Here is a 20,591-nt window from a genome sequence, read left to right on the forward strand (position 1 = left end):
CTGCATAAACTTGTAATCCCATCACTTGAAGGCTGGGGCAGGAGGATTGACGTAAGTTCAAGTTCAGCCTTGGCAACAGTGAGATCCTGTCTCAAACAAGAAACAAGCAAGCAAAAAGAAACGTTGTACTAGTGTGCTCCAGTCTTTCTGGGATGAAACACTGACCACAAGCAGCTTGGGGAGGAGAGAGTTTAAGTTTACAATTCTGCATCACAGTCGTTCACGGAGGGAAGGCAGGGCAGGAACTCGGAGCAGGAACCTGAAGAAAGCCATGGGAGAATGCTGTTTACTGATTTGCTCCTCATTGCTTGCCCAACCTGCTTTCTATATATTCCACAACTACCTATCCAGAGGTGGCACCATCCACAGTGGGCCAGGCCCTCCCATAACAATCTTTACTCAAGAAAATGCTCACACCGACAGATCAGGCTGACAGGCCAATCTGTGAGGCAATCCCTCAATCGAGATTCTCTCTTGGCAGGTCACTCTTCTTTGAATTCACTTGACAAAAACTAAGCAGCATGAATGTGACAAAAAGAATAAGGATATAGTAAAGGAAATATGATGAACAAAATGTAGAATTACATGAAAGGATCCCTGAGATCCTGCATGGTTGCCGCGTCCAGGTAACAGAACGCTGATAGGAATCGTTCGCCAAAGCACAGAAAGGGCACTGCGTGAGTGAGTACATGGTGCCCTAGAAGCCAAGCATAGCTCCAAGTGCCCGTGATTCTGTGCCTTTTGCGGGTGTAGCCGCATGTAGGAACCATGTAGTGGCCAGAGATAGATATCAAGTGTCTTCCTCAAACCTTTGTCAACTTTCTTTTAGCCCAGGTCATTTGCCGACTTGGCAAGTCTCACTGACAAGTCCCGTGTTTTTACAGGGTACTGGGGATGGAGCTTGGGTCCCCATGCTTCAAGCACTTGGCCTACTGAGCTGCATCACCAGCTCCACCCCCTTCCAGGGGGACTTTGGATCCACAGAGGGGATTGCAGGCCTCTTGCTCCCATAGTTTGCTTTTAATTCTTAATACCGGCAGTATTTGAAATCATAGTGTAAAATGCATCTGTTGCCTACTTTTCTCCTTTTCCCTACTTTATTGACCCCACGATATTCTCTTTTTACTGTTCCGCAGTAAGTTTAAAGGTCATGGGACAATCTCAACTTTTCACAACTGATTACTGAGGTACAACTCTACATTTCCAACTCTACATTTCCACTGTCCAGAGCTACCACGTACGTGAGGACTGCGCACCGTATAACATATATGCAACACACTGGGTAGAAATATAAGATCATCCATCACGTCCAGGCAGAAAACAAAACTTGTAAGGGACAAACCACTACGCGGTAATCATATCCATTTTTTCCCCTGCTCTGAGATTCTTTGCGGTCATAATCGACTGCAAACAGGCTGTCAACCCCCTCGGGGAAACTGAGGCACGTGGGGAGCGGACCTGCGTGTTGCGAGGTTCTCTTAGCGCCGCCTCCAGGCCGCGCCCGCCGCCGGTGCGCAGCGGTGCCGAGCTCGCGCCAGGCGGCGAAGAGCGGGCGGAGGGCGCGCACGGCGGCGGTACCGGGCCACGCACGGCGGCGCGAGCGGGCCACGCACGGCGGCAGGAGCCGGAGCAGGGCGCGCGGTGGGGCGGCGGATGGCCCAGAGCTGATCTATGCGGCGCTTGGAGGGGCTGTGTCTGCGGCGGCGGCGGCGGCGGCGGGGCCCTGCCCGGGAGCGGAGCGGGGACAAGATGAAGTACCAGAAATACCTGACGGTGCTGCAGATGGCCATCGGCGTCACCCCGTCCAACCGCGGCAGCCTCCTGCCGCTCAAGAGGAAGCTGTGGTAAGGACTCGGGGCTGGGGCGCGCGAGGACGGGGGAAATGGGGATACCAGTGGCGCGCGGACAGGGACTGGGGTGCTGAGGGTGGGAGGGCAGGGCCGGAGCGCGCGGATAGGGACAGGGGCGCAGTAGCAGGGCGGGGGCTCGGGGCCTGGCAGCGATGGGGCGCGCAGAGCTGGTGGAGCAGCCATCGCCCAGCGCCCGGGCCGCGCGCCGCGCTCCTGCGGGCGGCTCCGAGAGCGCGCGGGGAGGGAGAGGCTGGGACCCCGCGCCCTGCATCCCGGCCTCGCTCGGGCTCTCCTTCTCCTGGGCGCCAGGAGTGCTGGCTGGGAATTGCACGCAGCCGCCGAGCTCTGCCGCAGACCGCGACATAGCCCTGCAATCCACTGGTCCTTGTCTGTCTGTGTGGCTTCTGTTATTTCCCCGAATGCACCTGCTGTTGGGCACATAGTAAAAGATGAGCTGTTCCCACGCTAAAGGGAGGAAGTTGTGAATTTAGCGTCGCTTTGTCGAGGACTGTCATTTTATCTGCACGATTTCTGCTTCCTCCAACCTGGAAGCTGTTATGGAGGTAATTGAAAAGAACACCGTCAAGTGAAATGTCTAGGAATTAACCAGATCTGCTTCGCACAGTCGTTTATCCCGTAGGTTGCATGTTGTATTAGCATCCAAATATGCCACATGGGATCCCAGGGCCACCTGGGCATTCCACTGACTGGAGAGGTGGGCTTAAGATTCACCCACAAAAGAAACAGGAAAGGCAAAGTGGTGGGTTGGGCATAGGAGTCTGGAACCAGTAATTGTGAAAGTCAACGACCGTTTTAATTGGAAAATTAGTAGTTAGTGCTCAGCACAGGATATGAATATTTTATTTAAATATTCAGTTCTATTGACTGTGTGGTAATATATTCCTAAGTAGGGAAACCCAAAGTGAGGCTGCTTTTGGGAAGTGGAGAAGTAACTTCTGCTATATAAAACCTGAAACAATGCTTCAAAGTCTATCTGGACTGATCAATCGAAGAAATGTGGGTTTTTAAAAAAGAATTCCAATAGTGGTCAATAGTGAAGGAAAGACTACAACTGTGGTCACAGAGTTCAAGTTTCCCCTGTGCCACTCACAGTGTGACCTTCAGCAAGTTATTGTCATGGGTAAGTGGAGACTCTTGTTATCTCTCTGATGGCCTTACAAAGATCAGCTCTAATGTCAAACCAGTCTGTTCCTACTGCTTTGCCTGGGTGAGTAACACAGGCTTGGGAAATGTTAGCATTTGATAAAAACAAACTTATTTTGAAAAAGGCATTTACACTTGCTAACCAGCCAAGGACAGCACATAGAAGGCCAGATTGGTAAAACTGGCAACAGTTGGATTAAGATGTGTTCTTGGTGGCTGGGCGTTGGTGGCACAGGCCTTTAATCCCAGCACTCAGGAGGCAAAGGCAGGCAGATCTCTGAGTTTGAGGCCAGTCTTGTGTACTGAGGTAGTTCCAGGACAGTCAGGGCTTCCCAGAGAAACCCTGTCTACAAACAAACAAACAAACAGGATGTGTCCTTGGGGAAAGGGGGCGTGGCTCAGCAGAGGAGTGTTTGCCTAACACATGCAACAGCCTGGGCTTGAGCCAAGCACTAAATATTTAGTGCATATATATATATATATATATATATATATATATATATATATATATGATCTTTTTTTTTTTTTTGCAAATAAATGAAGACTGGGTCATTCTAAGGCAGAGCAGGGTAGTGAGTGCCTATAATTCCATCACCTGGGAAACTGAGGCAGGAATATATCTTGAGTTCAAGGCCAACCTGAGACCCTGTCTGAGCAAAACAACTGGGAAGATGGCTCATTGGGTATAAAGGTGCTTGCCCCCAGGGGCTCATCGGGCTTAGAGACACACACAGTAAGCCATAAAGCAAATAGGTCACTCTTGGCTGTACTGATGGCTTATGGGGGTCAGGGAGGGGATGTCAACACCACCAGTTCCTCCAGCCTGCAACTGTGCATTTAACTGGCTGATTTTTCAAATAGATTCTCTGTCTCTCAACTAGGATATAAACTGCACAGAGAAGGACTTTTCTCTATTTAATCCATTCCTAAATCTCCTAAAAAAATGCTCTTGAGGCCGCAAATAGCTTCTCAAATAAATATTAGTTGAATAAATATGTGGATTCTCTGGGGGGGGGGCTCTGGGACGCAAACCTAGAACCACACACAGATAGGCAAGGCATTTTCCACTCGGCCACGTCCCCAGCCTAATAAATGGATTCTTAATCATGCACGGCTAGGGAGGAAGTTTAAGGAAATAATTTTCCTGATGCTTGATATGGGCTAATGGAGAAGCTGGGAGGCATAAATGTCAGCGTTCAACAAGATTTATTCTGTTTCCATCATTTGGAGGGTAGAGTCCCCAGACACAGAGTCTAAGACTGGACCCAGGTAATAAAGTCCAGGTAATTTTTGTTCTCCAGTAATTCACACTGGAGGCCAAGAGTGAATCACGGTCGGGAATGAAACCGTCTTACAGGAGAGATGGCTCCCTGGTTAAGAGCACTGACTGCTCTTCATGAGGTCCTTAGTTCAATTCCCAGCAACCACATGGGGGCTCGTGACCCATCTGTAATGGGATCCAAAGCCCTCTTCCGGTGTGTCTGAATAAAACCATGTTGCTAAGAGATGGCTCACAGAGAAAGCTGCTACGTTTCACATCAGCTTCTCCATGTTGAAGAGCCACTTCACGTCCATCTAGTGCTAGTTTCAGCTAGGTTCATCCCCTGTCCGAAGTGGCAGAGTAAAGCGCATAACCTCTTCTCAAAACAGAAGTACAATTCTTTTTTTTCCCCACATTTATTTATTTTGTGCGTGGTGTGGGTGGGCTGTCTGGTCTATACCACGTGTGGATGAGTGGGTTCTCTCCTTCCCTTTGTGGGTCCCAGGGGTCAAACTCAGATCCTCAGGTTTGGCAGCTCTTATCCAGGCGGGCACCGCATCCATATTAGTGGGGTCCTGTAAGGGACAAAGGAAGACAATGAGGAACACGGAGGAAAAGGCCATGTGAGAACAGAGCCATCTCACTGCCTCCCTCGCCCCCTTTTTAAGTTGGAAAATGTTGTGCTGCCCAACTCCTGTATCCATTCTTTTTCCTCCAGAATTTTCTTCGAGATAGCGTTTCATCTTGTCAGGGCCTTGTAGCGATTGCTTGGGGAGTTTGGGGAACAGCCCTGTTAAATGTTACACTGTTGTGCTGGGACAGTCCGAGTTCCAGCTTCAGAGCTGTATGTTGGAACCTACCTCAGATTCCAGCAGTATAGCCAGACCTTGGAAGGCACTGGCGACGGCATCTGCCCACTTAGAACATGTGAGTTTATACTATAAAATCTGCAAATATGTGCCAAGATGTTTCTGAAAATGTGTAATGTTCCTCCCCTTGCCCCCTCTCTCTTCCCCCTCTCTCTCCCCCCTCTCTCTCTTTGAATGATTATGTTATGTGTAAAAAGACCTCGTGCCTGCAAAGCTTGTGCCGGCGTGAAGGACGGAGTAGGGTGATCTCATGCTTCGTTCCCACACTCGAGTCTACTTTGGGTGCTGTTGGCTCTCAGCTTCCCTTTGTGTTGTGTCTCCTGGTTTCCTGACTGGCTCTGCAGAGAGATTGTTGGATCTATGCATCGACTGAGGTGGAAACTCAAACAACCTCACACTGGAGGGACTTCCTCCCAGATCATCCCTTCCTCGAGTGTCCTGGAAAGAAGAAGCGGGGGCGTTTTCAGTGATCTGTTCCGGATGGTTGTCACTGCTGTTGTGGTTAGAGTGTGAGTGCCTTTCTTCCCTGTCGTTGTTGAAGGCCTGCTCTGCCAGCCCAGTTAACTGCCGGAGGTAATCATTGGCCGGTGATTGGACCATAAGGTCTCTGACCCCATCTGTGGACTCCACTGTTGGCGGACTCATTATTGGAAGGTGTGATTGGAAATGGATGGAAACTTCCAGGGCAGGGAGCGGAGGGTGAGTTGAAGGGTGTCAGTGTGGCCGTGTCCTTGGAGGCTTTATCTTGTCCCCAGCCCCTGGGTGTTAGCTGATTTTATTCTGTCTTCTCCATGTGGTGGGCAGCTTGTTTTTCTCTCACAATGATGTTGCTGCTTCTAAGCCCAAAGCTTAGAAGCAAGGAGTCAGCAGATGGACTCAATGCGTCTGAAATGCAGTGCCCAAAGAAGACTTCCCACCTTCGAGATCGTTTCCTCTAGGTGTTTGTCACGCAGACTGAAAGTTGACTAACGTAATGGTTGGAACTGCCGGGACTGTTGCCCCTGCCTGGCCAGGTGTGTGTTTGTGTGGCCAGCTGTCTTTCTTTGGGGACCACCACTGGTTGCTGCACTGTGTTTCCTAGGACCCTGACAACAAGGACTGTGAGTCCTAAGTCAAGGTCTACCTGCCCTGGGTGGCTCTGGATTGGACCTCCTTGTCCTTCCTAGTTATGGTGGCCCAGGTGTTCTCAATGACCCTGCTACTCCAGTCCCTGACTCCACGAGTTCATGGCCGTTTGCTCCATCCGTGCCCCTCGCCTCCTTTTCTGCCCTTTACAAACGTGCATCGCTGGATTCAGGGCCCATCTGGGTAATCCAGGATGCTCTCGTCTCAAGAACTTCAACTTGATTACATTTGCAGATACCGTTTTTTCTAAGTGAGGTGAAAATTTTCCGCAGGCCCAAGTAATAATTACCCTGATCTATTTTTATGTGAAATGTGTCAAATGTTTTCATAATAATTTTATTTCCAACAGTCTTGAGGTTTGACACCAACTGCTCCAAGGAGTGCTTACGCTGACCTTAGGCAGGGGCCAAGCCAGCTCTGCTCAGTTTACTCAATGGTTGTTGGAAGTTACATAGTCTCAGTGCGCTTGTCCTGCAGCCTCCACGTCATGGTGGATGGCGAGAGCTGCTGGTTAAGTCACTGTAGACCCAGTGAAGATGCTTCCCAAGCATCCTGTCCTTCCATTTAGCCACCTCTGTGAGGTAGGTTCCGGTCTGTCTGTCTTTGTTTTTACAAGCAAAGTCACTAGCTTGCCTAGACAGGAGTTTCATGCTGGTTACTGGGGTTAGAAAGACACTTGAACAGGAAGAATACCACCTGGGAAAAGAGAATGGCTGAGAATAGATGCAAAGGAACCAGGGACTGCCTTGTAGAAGAGTCTTTTCCCAGTGCTGGTCCATGGTGCACCGCTGGGTTGCTGGGTCGACAAGGTTTTCCTGCAGGACTGATCCCTTCAGTTCACAACCAACTGTGCTCTTCCCTGAGGAAGGCCGCCTCTTCTGCTCCCAACTTTTCTCAGTTGCTTATAGCTCTTTGAGTAAGATTGAGCCCTTGAGGGACTTTTCCTGTCAACCTTGGCATGTTCCTTGGTGTCGCCTTTGTTCTGCTCATGTTTGGCTGGTCGCGTTGGCGAGACTTCTTCGCTATAGCTTCTGATACTACAGTCTCACAGCAAACTCCCGGCTCCTCTGCCCCTCTCTGCCCCTCTTGTACAGTGCGTCCTAGGCCTTAAGTACAGCGGTATTTTGCAGATGTCTCCATTGGGACTTGGCTCTACAAATCTACATTTGGATTGGTTGTGGCTTTCTGTAGTGGTTTCTGTCTGTTGAAAAGAGAGATTTCCTCAATGGGGTGTGTGTATGAAGACCGTACTTATCTGGAGGTATAAGGACAGATATGTATGGATTATTGCTAAGTAAGTTAGTAGTTGTAGATTCTCCTCCAGCAATCACGCCCTCACTTGCTAGGTTTCCAGTACCAGGCCTGGCTTCTCGGTTGTTGAGTGGGTCTTAAGTTCAGTTGGAGAGCTGCTGGTCACTGCCAAGGCGTGTGTGCCACTACTGTGCCCTGAGGGTAATCAATCCACGCTGGGCTCTGATGTGGTCCATCTTAGCTGGGTAGGACTGTCGGTTGCCTCCCTTTGGCAGCTTGCGTGGTGCCCTCTGGTACTACGATCATCAGGGAGGGGGCTTTCAGGTCAGTTCCAGCTCAGGGGTCTCTGAGGCCTGACTGAAGGGCATTGAATCTTCAGCAATAGGGCCTTTCACACAGTTTTCAAATAAGCAAATTATGGACTTTGTCTTTTTCACAAGTGTAATGAATGTATTCATCTATTACATGAATAAATTATTGGGGCTTCTCACTCGAGTCTGATGACTATAAACTACAAAGAAGGTTTGCTAACCTTAAAAATATTTTAATGACATCAATTTATTCATGCATATGCATGTTGTGTGAGTGATATGTAGTGCATGCATGTGTGTGTGTGAGATATGTAGTGCATGTGTGTGTGTGAGTGATATGTAGTGAATGTGGGTGTGTGTGTGTGTAGTCCATGCTTGTGTGTGTGTATAGTGCATGTGTGTGTTATATAGTGCGTGTGTGCATGTTCTGTAGTGCATGTGTGCGTGTTATGTAGTGCATGTGTCTCTGTGTGTGTAGTGCATGCATGTGTGTGTGTGGGTGATATGTAGTGCATGCATGTGCGTGTGTGTGTAGTGCATGTGTGCGTGTTATGTAGTGCATGTGTCTGTGTGTTCGTAATGCATGTATGTGTGTGTGGGGGTGAAATGTAGTTCGTGCGTGTGTGTGTGTTATGTAGTGCATGTGTCTGTGTGTGTGTAGTGCATGCATGTGTGTGGGTGGGTGATATGTAGTGCATGCGTGTGTGTGGATGTGTGTGTGTTATGTAGTGCATGTGTGTGTGTAGTGCATGCATGTGTGTAGTATGGCACCTATGTAGAAGTCAGACATAGTTTGCAGGAGTCAGTTCTTTCATCCCACCAGGGTCCCTGGAACTGAACCCCTGGGTATGTCCACTTGGGCTTTACTGGCTAAGCCATCTCATCAGTCCTTTACCACCTCAGTGAAATGTCCTCATAAGGATTAGTGTCCTGCACATGCCACCTGCTGTACTGCTCTCAGTACCCAGCCTCCTGGTCCCACACCGTTGTTCAGAATTCCCCTTCCTGGCAAACATTTCTGCACTGTTGTTCATTACATTGCCTTGAGTCCTCTATGGCTCATGGTTTATTTATTTCACTGTTTCATGTGCATGAGCATATTGCCTGCATATGTGTGTGCACTGTGTGTGTGCACAGTAACTGTGGAGTAGACGTCACAGAAGGACTTTGGGTCCTCTGGAACTGGAGCTGTGAATGGTTGTGAACCAGCAAGTAGGTGGTAGGAACCGAACCCTGATCTTCTGCAAGAGCAGCAAATGCTCTTAACTGTGGAGACATTTCTTAATTTGCATCTTGTTGAGTGATTAGTGATAATCTTTGTGGATAATTTTCTTCTTATGTAACTGCCTTGTTTTTACCATCGTATTTATTTATTTGTCCCAATTCTTCATTGTTACCAAGTTCTGTTACACTGGAAACGGAAAGGGGTGAGGCAGGGTGGCCTGGAAGTCGTTTGTACTATGTGGGGAGTGGTCAGAAATGACAGCAAGCACGGCTCCTGATTTGCACGCATACTGACGGGAGGCCAGAGACTCCTGGACACATTTGGCCTCCAGGATGGGGAACAGAAAGACATTTCAGCTGTGGGAAGGGGCCTGGGAGAGGGAGAGGCGGTGTACAGTGTCAAGGAGGGCTGTTGCATCACTGGGTGTCTTCTAAGTGTGATATTTCCGTTTCCTGGGGGACTTACAGAACTTCACTGGCCCATGTCAGGTTTCCAGGACTGGATTTGGACAGCAGCCAACAGACAGCCAGGGGTTTGCGGCTTCAGGTGTGACCTGATTGATTGAACGAGATTGGTGTTTACTGGTGGCCTCGGCCAGGAGGTTGCACACACAGGGAACCAGAAGGAAATGGTAAACCATTTACTGGGTGGGTAATGACATCTGGACGAGAGCCAGCTATGCCCCAAGTGAGGGCCTTCTCTAGGAAGCAGACTGCATTACCCTTCAAGGCCAGCAGGGGGAGAATGCAGGCTTCCCTCCTCAGCAGCTAAGATAGTGGAGCCTCCAGTATAGACCACATCTAACCTATCAAGGTCAGTAAGTACAGCCAATGGGAGCAGGATTCCAGAAGCCAGGAATGGGGCCACAGTGGAAACAGGGAGTCAAACACGAGGGGCCTGGGGTCTTGCCTTTTGGGCACATTGGCTATGCCCAAGAAGAAAATGTGGTTCTATAAGAAAATTAGAGGATCATGGAGAGAGAGAAGAGAGGATCATGGAGAGAGAGAGAGAGAGAGAGAGACAGACAGACAGACAGACAGACAGACAGAGAGGACAGAGAGACAGACAGAGACAGAGACAGAGAGAGACAGACCTTTCCTCCATTCTCACTACACTCAACTCTCTCACTCTGAAGTCCAGGCTGGCTTGTAACTCACTATATAGAGCATTTTGACCTCAAACTCAAAGCAGTCCCCCTGTCTCAGTCTTCCATGCTGAAGTTATAGGTGTGAACCATTAAGCCCCACCAGAAACTGAGATGTTGCCCAGAGTCACAGAACTACACCGGAAGATGTCAAGGATCGGACCCTAGTGCCATTCTGTCCTCACGTTACTCCTGTGGGTAATTACAGCAGAGTCCACCTGTCCTGCTTTACTTGAGTCTGATGTGTGAAATACTCCTACTGAGACAACTGAAATTTAGGATTTGGGAAAGAACAGCTTTCTTGTAAGTCAGTCATTAATTTCTCCTTACTTTAAGGTCCCTGTCAACAAAAAGAGTTCCTTTGAGTATTCCTGGAACTGTCCTTGAGAGTCTGAATTACTCCGTTGAGCTCCATAATACTGGGGTCAGAGAAAGGAGGAGTACCTTAGGCAGGACGGAGGGAGGAAGGAGGGAGGAAGGAAGGAGGGGAAAGTTGTTGGGGGAGGAGAGATTTTTTAGATTGAGTTTATTCCATGTTTGTTTGTACTTACATGGATTTTGTCATAGGGTTTTATTGCTGTGAAGAGACACCGTGACCACTGCAACTCTTATAAAGGACAACATTTAACTGGGGCTGGCTTTCAGTTTCAGAGGTTTAGCCCATTGTTGTCATGGTGGGAAGCGTAGTGGCCTGCAGGCAGACATGGTGCTGAGAAGGAGCTGAGAATTCTACCTCTTCATCCAAAGGTAGCGGAACGTGAAGGTCACACCTCTTCCCACAAGGCCACACCTCCTAATAGTGCCACCCCCTATGAGCCTATGGGGGCCATTTTCTTTCAGACCATCCCAGGCCTTCTCGTTAGAATTGTTGGCAACCTAAATATTACTGAGTGTCCACCAGAAAACCGACCACACAGCACTCTGTGGGACCGTCATTGGTGCACAAAGAAAGTAAGGAAGAAAGAGAAGCAGTATCTCACCTGGGCTGGGTGTACATGGTCTCTTCACCTTGGTCTGGAGTTAACATTTTCCATTACTACCAGGGTCACCATTCATTCTTATTCCCCGCCAAAGAGGAAGGAGTTTATACCAAACCTTCTACCTTTTAGCAACTGGTGTCTAGCCTTTCAGAGACCTGTTAGAGCTTTTAAGTGAATGACCCTCCTGAACAGGAGCCTGCTTAGACTCAGACAAGACGCCATGTTCTTGGGAGTCTCTGGCCAAGGTGGGGCCTGAGCCGATGACCAGCAGATACACACCAGCTTCATGCATCTATTAAATATTTGTAGATGACCCTGGTGGACCTATGGGGGTAGTTCCGCTTCTCTGACTATATTTATGATTTTCTGTTTTGTCTCCTCCTCGTACTCTGTATTTCACTGAATCATTTCAGATAAGCACTGTGCACCCTAGCCGCTTGTAACTGGATATACACTTCATGGCAGGCTTTAAGGTTTAGGCTTACAGGTTTGGGGAAAAGAGTTGTATGGCTTCCTAAGAGAGATCTCAAGAAACTGTATTAATTTCCCAAAATAGAGTTAGCCCATGTAACTACTACACAAGAAATAGAAAGAAAAGTTGGGTTGTAGAATTTTTGTTAATACCTTATTATTAATTGTTTTTAAATTTAAGTTAAACATATTCTAAATTAGGATATTAAATTAAAATTGTATATGTATTTATGGGGTTTTGTGTAATGTTCAGTACATATATATATATATATATACACACATTATATAGTTTTAAATTGGGCCAGACCTGTGTACCTCCCCCAGATTTATTTCTTTATGATAACAATATCCAGTATTCTTTGTTCTAGCTATTTTGAAATATGAAGTGCATCGCTTTCTTTGGTAGGGCCTCTTAAATGGTTTCCTCTTCTAAACCCTTTTTTGCCAAGATAATTTTAAGCTATATAGGCATATAAAATATGTATTCATATAATATTTCAGTGATAATAAATTATTAAAAACTAAAGCAGTTCTTTGGTATACATATAATTTTGCTATTCGTTAGATTGAAGCCAGTTTGCATAGGGAGAGGGATTTGCTTGTTTACTTCACACAGAGTTCAGCCTCTGCTGGAGTTGTACTGTGTGGCATAGCACCTTCCTGTTTCAGAGCATCATGGTTTGATAACCACCAATCCTGAGAGCATTAATTTTCATAAGTATAAAATAGTACAGTTATGTTTAGGGCTATTTCAGAAATTGTTGCAAATTTTATCATAATCCTAAGCCAAAATTCATTTAACAATTTTTCCCTGAAACTCAAATCAGCAATTCAAAGAACAATTTTTGTCTTTGTATGTATATATATATATGATGTGCATGTATGTGTTTACCATGTATGATGTGTATGTATGTGTATATGTGTGTATTATGTGTGTATGTATGTATTATGTGTATGTATGTGTATATCATGTATGTATTGTGTGTGTATGTATGTGTGCATGTGTGTATGTATGCATTATGTATGTATTTATTTTTCAGACAGGGTTTCTCTATGTACTCCTGGTTGCTCTGGAACTCACTATCACCAGGCTGGCCTAGAACTCATAGAAATCTGCCGGCCTCTGCTTTCCAAGTGCTGAGATTAAAGGCATGCACCATCACATTGGGCCACAGAGCAATTTTTAAAACTGAACATTCTAACAGAGCAAAATCCATAGATAGGCTAATTTGATACTTACATGTTAAAGACCAACAGCAGGAAAATACCGTCTGTTTCCTGTGTAGAAACATGCATCGTGTTTCTATAAGAGCAGAAGACTTATCTCCAGAGAAAAGTGCAGTGATCTGAGCTGGGGTTGCAGGCAGTACTCACCCATGTTCCCTGGCATCCTGGCACAAGCTATCAAAGTTCGAATGTTGTATGTTCAGAAGTAACACTGCAGTGAAGCCACAATGCGACCCAGGCAAGTGCTGTCTGCAACATTACATTTGATTTTTGAAATTAAGTTTTGGATCTTGCCTGAACAGAAACTTTTTATTGTTGCCAAAACTTCCCTTGACCACATAACATTCCGTTATGCCAAAATTTCCCATGACTACGAGTTATATGACTCCGTGTGGGGTTTTGATCTACAGTTTAAGGAGCTGTGATCTGCAGTTACCCACTGCACACAACTGCCCATTCTTAAAATTAGAACATTTTCTCGTTCGCTACTGGGGTTTTAGGGTTTTGGGCTTCCTCGTAGTCTCTGAATGGCAGCTCCTTTCTCCCTCCTGTAGGCTGCTCCTCCACTCTTGCTTGTTCCCTGTTCAGAAGTTGTTTAGTTTGATGTAATCCCATGCGTTATTTTTGGGTTTGTTTCCTGTGCTTTTGATGTCTTGTCCAAGAAAGTCCTTGCCCACCCCAGTGTCCTGAAATATTTCCCTGTGAAGAAAGCCCTTCATTGTTCTGGGAAGGACTTTAGCTGCAGAGAAGACAATGGAGCTTCAAGGTTTGCTTTTTTCCATGTTGAGAATCCTGAGCATGACATCATCGAATCCGTACTTCGGGAACTAAACTGGAAGGAGGATTTACAGGAAAGGCATCAACGATTTAAACATTCGTTAAAACCGAGTTAATGACAGTCTGAATAAACAGTAAAGAATGTCCTGTGTGAACTAGCATTCTGAGAATTCTGACATGCGCTTAGTAAGGGAGGTGCTGTACCAAGAGGAGAGGCTTATAGAATCACTGTCCTGAGCACAGCTCTGTGTGAGGGCGAACCCAGGGATGGAATGGAGAAACACAGGAGCACACTTAGTGTGATGTCCCTGGTTGATGGTCTCTTCCCCCTCTCTATGATAGTAGCTGACAGACTACTTTCTGCTCTCTTACTTCCTAAAGCAGTTTCTGCTTGCTGGGCCACAGATGAGGCTGCCTCTAAGGGATCTTGCCAAGTTTCTTGACCCAAAAATGTTTTCCCACAAATCTCCCAGCAGTGAGTCCTGCGTCTCTGTTAGTCACTGAGGGCAGGCACAATGAATACTGTAGCAGGAAAGGACAGCCCAGTACAAATGGAAGTGACCCAGGACTCCCGGGATTAGCAGGGCCCGGAGGAGAGAGAAGACAGTGGACAGAACGTGAAAAGGAACTTTGCGATAATGTTGTCTGGATGCTTTTGAAGTTTTAAATCAGTGGAAAAGAGAATGGCCAGCCTGGCCAAACAAACGCGGAGGAGTAAGCTAAAGAGAGCAGAAGGGTTCACAGATAGGAAACCTGCCTGCTGTTCGGAGCCATAGAGCTCAGGGTGGTGTGGAAGCACTAAGAAGGGAGCAAGGAGGTGTGAGGCCAGTTATTGCAGAGGAGAGGACACACAAGGGAGAGCACACGAGGATGCTAGTGGACCTGCTCATGGGAGAGAAGGTGAGTTAACTATCTCTACAGTCATCTCGGAAAACACTGGATTCCATATGCACAGGTTCCCCCCGCTGTGGGGGAGAATATGCCTAGCTGTCCTTGTAACTATTCTTGGGAGGGCAGCATTGCAGTTCCTCGTGTGACGTTTGCATTGTATTGGGTGTTATATAAACGACCTAGAATGATTTCAGCTATGTGGAGAATGCACATAAATCATGTACAAGTATCTCGCCGTTTTCTGTAATCGATGTTAATGTCTACAGGGAGTCCAGCATATGTGAGCATGTCTGTGCGTGTGTGTTTACAACTAGCCTGCTAGCTTTGGAGTCGTCCTGATGTAACTTCAGACTGCTACTATTTGGAAACAGAATGAGGTCCCAAGGAAGGTGGGGTCAGAGAAAGCACCGTCACACTAATTAAGCAGAAAAATAAGGAAGAAAATATTTACATGAAAATCCATACGACGAGATGGCAGGAATACGTCTAAGTAGATCGGTACCCATACTCAGGTCAAAAGGACTCATGTGGTCTCGGTGGACACTCTAACTTCATGTCAGGAGACAGAGATACAACATAAGAGAAAAGGAAGACTAGTCAGGAAGACTGAAGAGGTAGGAGCACAAAAACATAAACTAGAAAAGGGAAAGAGTAAGACACAGATGGGAGAAATGGTTATAAAGATAGCATTAAAGTAAAAGCTGTCGTGGGCATAGAGACTTTTCATAGACTAAATACCTTAGATCCTTAAGGCAACATTTGAAATATGGAAGACAAAAGCTAACAGATACATAAAGAGCAACTGAAAAGGCCTTATTTGTGGTGGGAAGTTTTGCAACAGATCTTTTTACAGAAGTCAGTTCAGCAATGCAAAATCACAAGGACCATAGAGAAAGTGGGCGTTAAGTCACCAGAGTGGTGGAGATGCTGTGCTTCCGTAAAGATTCTGAGTGGTTCCTTCCCTGCACCACTGATGGACACACACACATGCACACACACATGCACGCACGCGCACACACACACACTAGTAAGGCCTTTAGGTAGCTGTGCCTATCAGATTTAGAGAACTCCCATCCTGCACCTGCATTGCCCTCCAAACACTTTCTTTGGTAAAGATTGCACTTGTATGCAGATGTCAAAGATACTCACTGTCTTAGAACCATATGGTAGGACATATTTGGAAACTGAATTCCCATCAACAGGGGAGTGGTTTAATAAATAATGTTACATCTACATAGGAAATACTATTTAGTCCTTAAGATCTATGGCTGATTATGGGAATAGTTTCAAAGTCTGTTGAGTGAAAAAATACAGTACAGAAAAAAATTGGTCACCTTAGTAATAAATTATAAAAAGAAATAACACACAGCCAGGCGTGGTGCCATCTGCCTTTAATCTCAGCACTGGGGAGGCAGAAGTAGGCATAACTCTGTGGGTTTGAGACCAGCATGGTCTACAAAGCAAGTTCCCAGTCAGAAGAGCTGTTAGCACAGAGAGACCCAAACACACACACACACACACACACACACGAAAGACAGGAAGAAAAAAGGAGGAAGGAAGGAAATAAGGAAGGGAGTTAGGGAGGGAGGGAGGGAGGGAGGGAGTTAGGGAGGGAGGGAGGAAAGATACAAAAAAACCCAGTAAACGAACACCTTGCTTCAGAGACTGTGTGAAGAACAGGAGATCACAGCATGTTTAGAAGGGAGATGGAGGTTTGAGGTAAGAGGAAAGGGGACAGCGTACACTTTCCATTCTCAAATTGTTCTGTACTTTTCAAATATTATACCTACATATGTACATTCATTCTAAATTGCAGGTGTCCTTGGCTGTTTTAATACTTGCTGTCTTACTGATAACGAAAGCATCTGGTAACGTCGGCATCTGCATCAGACAGGGTGGTCAATGCCTGTAGTCCAGCAGAGGGGAAAGAAGCTCAGGCAGGAGGGGGTGAGTTCTAGGCCAGCCGAGGCTGTGTAGCAAAACCTTGTCTCCATCCCCAAATTAAAACTATTTAAATATTTGCCATCACTCCAACCTATGTGTCTGAAAGAGAGAAACATCGAGGAGACACCCTTTCCGACAGCATTTGAAGCGTAAAAGTGTAAATGTTTCACAGATGTTAATATGTGAATTTGGACTGTATTACAGTAGGAGATGTCATCATAAAATGATCGAAGTGGCTTTCATAACCCATTCTCAGACAGTCCCATTGCTTTGTCTGGCTTACTGCCTCCGTCAGACAGCAGTGAGCCATTTCCCTGCAGGTGCTAGGCAACTTCTCTAGCCAATTACCTCATGCTATGCCAGCAGAGACTCAGAGACAGTCTGAGTTTGATATAAGAACATAGGCCTTACGATGCATTCTATGGACACTTAGATTTTTTTTTTTTGCTGTTTTTTTATCTGTTTTTCTAACCCCACGATCATGCTGAATTAAGGATTGACTCTCACGTTTACACTTGTAAGGTATGGTTAAATAAGTCTTATTCATGCTTACCAAATCACTGAATCCATGAATCACTGCCCAGAGGGAAGCAGATGCCTCCGAGTTCCCAAGCAAGCATCAGCCTGCACTGAACTGGTTCTGTAACCAAAGGGTGGTTATAGAGTCGACTTTTCCCGAATCTTAATTCTGAAATATTTGAACTCTGTCAAGAAATTTTCTAAAGTAGTTAGCTGCTAAGAAACGTTCAGAAATAGTATTTGATAGAATGTGAGTCTTGGAAAGAAAAACAAAGTGTCGGGCATTTCCATAGCAACCTGCGAGTAGCCCCCTGTTCACCTGTAGACCAGTTTCTTTACGCATCTCCCGCTTTCTTGCAGGGTAACTCCATCCTCTGAAAACCCCCATGGTGCTACTTCCAATGTCAGCCAAGGAAAACCTTCTCTAAGGCGAATTAAAGGGAGACTACATCGAAGCAAAAGCCTTGACAGTATTGACTTCTGTGAGCTCACTGTAAGTGGACTGGCTCTGCTTTTCTTATCTTTTAAAAATGGGAAGTGTTTATTGGAAGTGTTTATTGTATTTTTCTGACAAGTGCAGCAAGTTTGTTCTGTGGCGATCTATTCCTTAAACGGTGTACCTTCCAGCAGACCATTTAAAGCCAATGAAGATGCTTTACTAACTAGTACCAGTCTGATACCTTCAGAATGAATGGTTCATAATGAAGATTCCTCTGCAAAGATGAAAGTCCTGAACATTCCAGAAAAATAAATAAATGAATTGAGAGGCTGGGAGGGGGAGATGGCTCAGTGTTTAATGTGTTACCACGCAAGCCTGAAGGCTGGGCTTCAGATCCTAGAACTCATGCAAACGTTCCATCATTTCAGCCTCAGAAGGACAGGCGAACATGCAGACTAGTGTGGCCGGCCGCATCGGCGAGCCCTGGACTCTGCCTCATTGAGTGAAGGTGAAGCGTAATTGAGGATGGCTGGAGTAAACCCTGGCCCCACATGTACATGCCCACCACACAGATGTGCCCACACAAATGCAGAGTGTACATACACGCACACACGCACACACGTACAGGCGCGCGCACACAGAGAGAGAGAGAGAGAGAGAAAGGAAAACAATCAGATAGACTGTTGATGTTTCTATGACAGTCGAGTTCATGTTCAATTAAATGGTAGTCTGAGCGTCTGATTAACTCCAAACACCAAATGTCCTAATAGAGGCAGACGTGAGTCTCCGCTCAGTTGATGGTGGTGCCTTCTGTTTCAAGGCACCTGCAACTGACGGTCATTCCTTCCTGGGCGCATGACAAGCTTTCGCCTGATACATTCCCATGTGGTTTCGGAGGAACGCTGACGTTTCCAGGCTCCATTCAACTCAAACGATGCTGCAATGCCACAAAGGAAATGCTAGAATATTCTATGTCACAGGACTCGTTGGCAGGCTCGTGAATAGTTAGGAGTGAAATAGTTCTCATCTCTTCCTCTTGAGTTCTGGCTGAGAAAGTTCCCAATCACAAAAATACTGCCGATTATTATTCCGTGAAATATATCAAAATGGAATTAGAGTTTAGCCTGTGGCACGACACCCTGTATTTTGGGGGGTATGTCATTTGTGTCTCTTTATCATTGATGGAAATGGGAACTCTGTAGACGTGAGCAGTGCATTTATTTTTTTTTAACTTTCAAAATTTGTTTAGTTTTAGTAATTATTTTATTAAAATATCGTTTTATTTATTTTACTTAAAACTGCTCGTGAACACCTTTTGTAATGCAGACATGATACGGTGAAATGAGGCCGATTAGAAAACATTTATGAATGACTGGAAACGACTCTAACAGCGAGGGTGACCGTAGAAGATGTAAGTGTGCTCTAATGTGAGGAGTGTCGCTCTCAGGAGGGAAAGGTCACTACTCAGAGAAACAGATCTGAGTTGCTTGCTGGCATTTAAGAGTAGGAAGTGAGATGGTACTGGCTCTTTGTGTGGTGGTCAGCATCCTTGCTGCCTGTATGTGGTGTTAGCTGCTGTGTATCTGGTACATGGTAAGCTGTTTCCTTGCTGAAGCTACCATTCTGGTTGGGAAAGAGGCTGCTCCTTTTTCAGATGTAAAGGTGTGGAGGAGGATTCCTGATACTGTTTATCGCTTCCCTGAAGCGCTTGGGAACCGGTGCAGGTTGGATTGGGGTGGTTTGGGGTGGTTTGGGGTCTTGACGTATTTACATATTCATAATGAGAAATCCTGGGAATCGGCCTCAGGTCTAAAAACATCATTCATTTATGCTTCGTTTATGAAGGCGATTGTATTCAATGTTGTAGCGAATTTATATTTTGGTTATAACTTGGCCTGCGAGTTCAAATTTGAGGTTTACCCGCTAGGACAGCAGTTCTCACCCTGTGGGTCGCAACACCTTTGGCAAAAAAGTTTACATTACAGTTCATACAGCGGCAAAATTACAGTTATGAAGCAGCAGCGATAATAAATGTATCGTTGGGGAGTCGCCACAACACGAGGAACTTCCTAAGGGTCGCAGCCTTAGGAAGGTTGAGAACCACTGCCTTAGAACCTTAGGTCAGCGCCCAGAAAGTTCTCATGTTGGGAATATTTCCCACAAATAGAGGTGCATCTTTAAACGATCAGGAAAACCAGGCTCAAATAGTTACCTTTCCCCTGTGGCATTAATGAGGTCTTAAATTGCTGATAATTTGCCTCTTGCTTCCATAATCTGGCTGGTGATCAAGAAAGGAGGAAGACAGCACCACCCAGAGTGGTCGCCTTCTGCAAGTTAATCTCCTTCTTTTGGAAAATCTTTGCTGCATGATTTCACCATAGAGGTGAAAGGGTAGAGCCTCCTGGAAGGGCAGGCATTGTAGCACTATTACAAAACTGGAAATGGCTGCCCAGAGAACAGTATAGTATGTGCTCTTGGCTTCCTGTTTCTTCCTTTGCCCTGAAGGGTGGTGTACTCGGGCCCACTTTGTTCCTTCTCTCTTTTGCTTGTGGGAATATAGTTACAAAGTCTTGTGACTGTAACCAATGGGAGTCTTGAATTTATTTTCTTTCTTTTCATACTCATAATGAGAGGTGACATTTATTTAACCCTTTGAAAATGTGTACATTGTTACATATTTTATACTAAATTTGTCCCATTTGTAGAAAATCAATACATATTTTAAAAACGAAACAAACAAACAAAAAACCTCAAGAGTTTAATAGTTTGACTACTTCCACTTTCTACCATAAGACTTGAAACAATGCTATAATGTCTAAGTACATTGAATCTTTGGCATAGGGCTAAAATATAATTGTCCCCACACAACTTGCAGGCAGCTCAACAGGTTGGAGAGCGTCTGTTTTAGGCTAGTCTGATCCTCTTCTAGGCAGTTGTCTGAGAGTGTCTCTCAACAGTCTTTATAGCTTACATACGCTTGAGGAACGAGGAGCTTTAGTGAACCTGATAAGTTTTAGGGACTTCCTGAAGCTGTGGAGTTGTTTATGTACAGAGAACTTGATGGAGTTCCTGTGGGATGGAATGTTTTAACCCACTCTTAGCACATCCCGTATCTTACTAAACTTCCCTCCAAGGTGGAAGAC

At 45.9% G+C, this 20,591-nt stretch overlaps 1 protein-coding gene across 2 annotated transcripts in view; it reads left to right on the top strand.

Annotated features, from left to right (window-relative positions):
• Positions 1-1,656: 1,656 nt before the first annotated feature.
• The window catches only part of Tjp1 (tight junction protein 1), a 233,189-nt gene continuing 214,254 nt past the window's right edge, over positions 1,657-20,591 (top strand). For both annotated transcript variants that reach the window (XM_032893462.1, XM_032893463.1), the window contains exons 1-2: positions 1,657-1,844; positions 17,370-17,502. In XM_032893462.1, coding sequence (XP_032749353.1) covers positions 1,672-1,844; positions 17,370-17,502 — 306 coding nt within the window. In that variant the 5' untranslated portion in view covers positions 1,657-1,671. The remainder of the gene's footprint in view (positions 1,845-17,369; positions 17,503-20,591) is intronic.

Source organism: Rattus rattus, chromosome 2 (assembly GCF_011064425.1).
Source record: "Rattus rattus isolate New Zealand chromosome 2, Rrattus_CSIRO_v1, whole genome shotgun sequence".
NCBI lineage: Eukaryota > Metazoa > Chordata > Mammalia > Rodentia > Muridae > Rattus > Rattus rattus.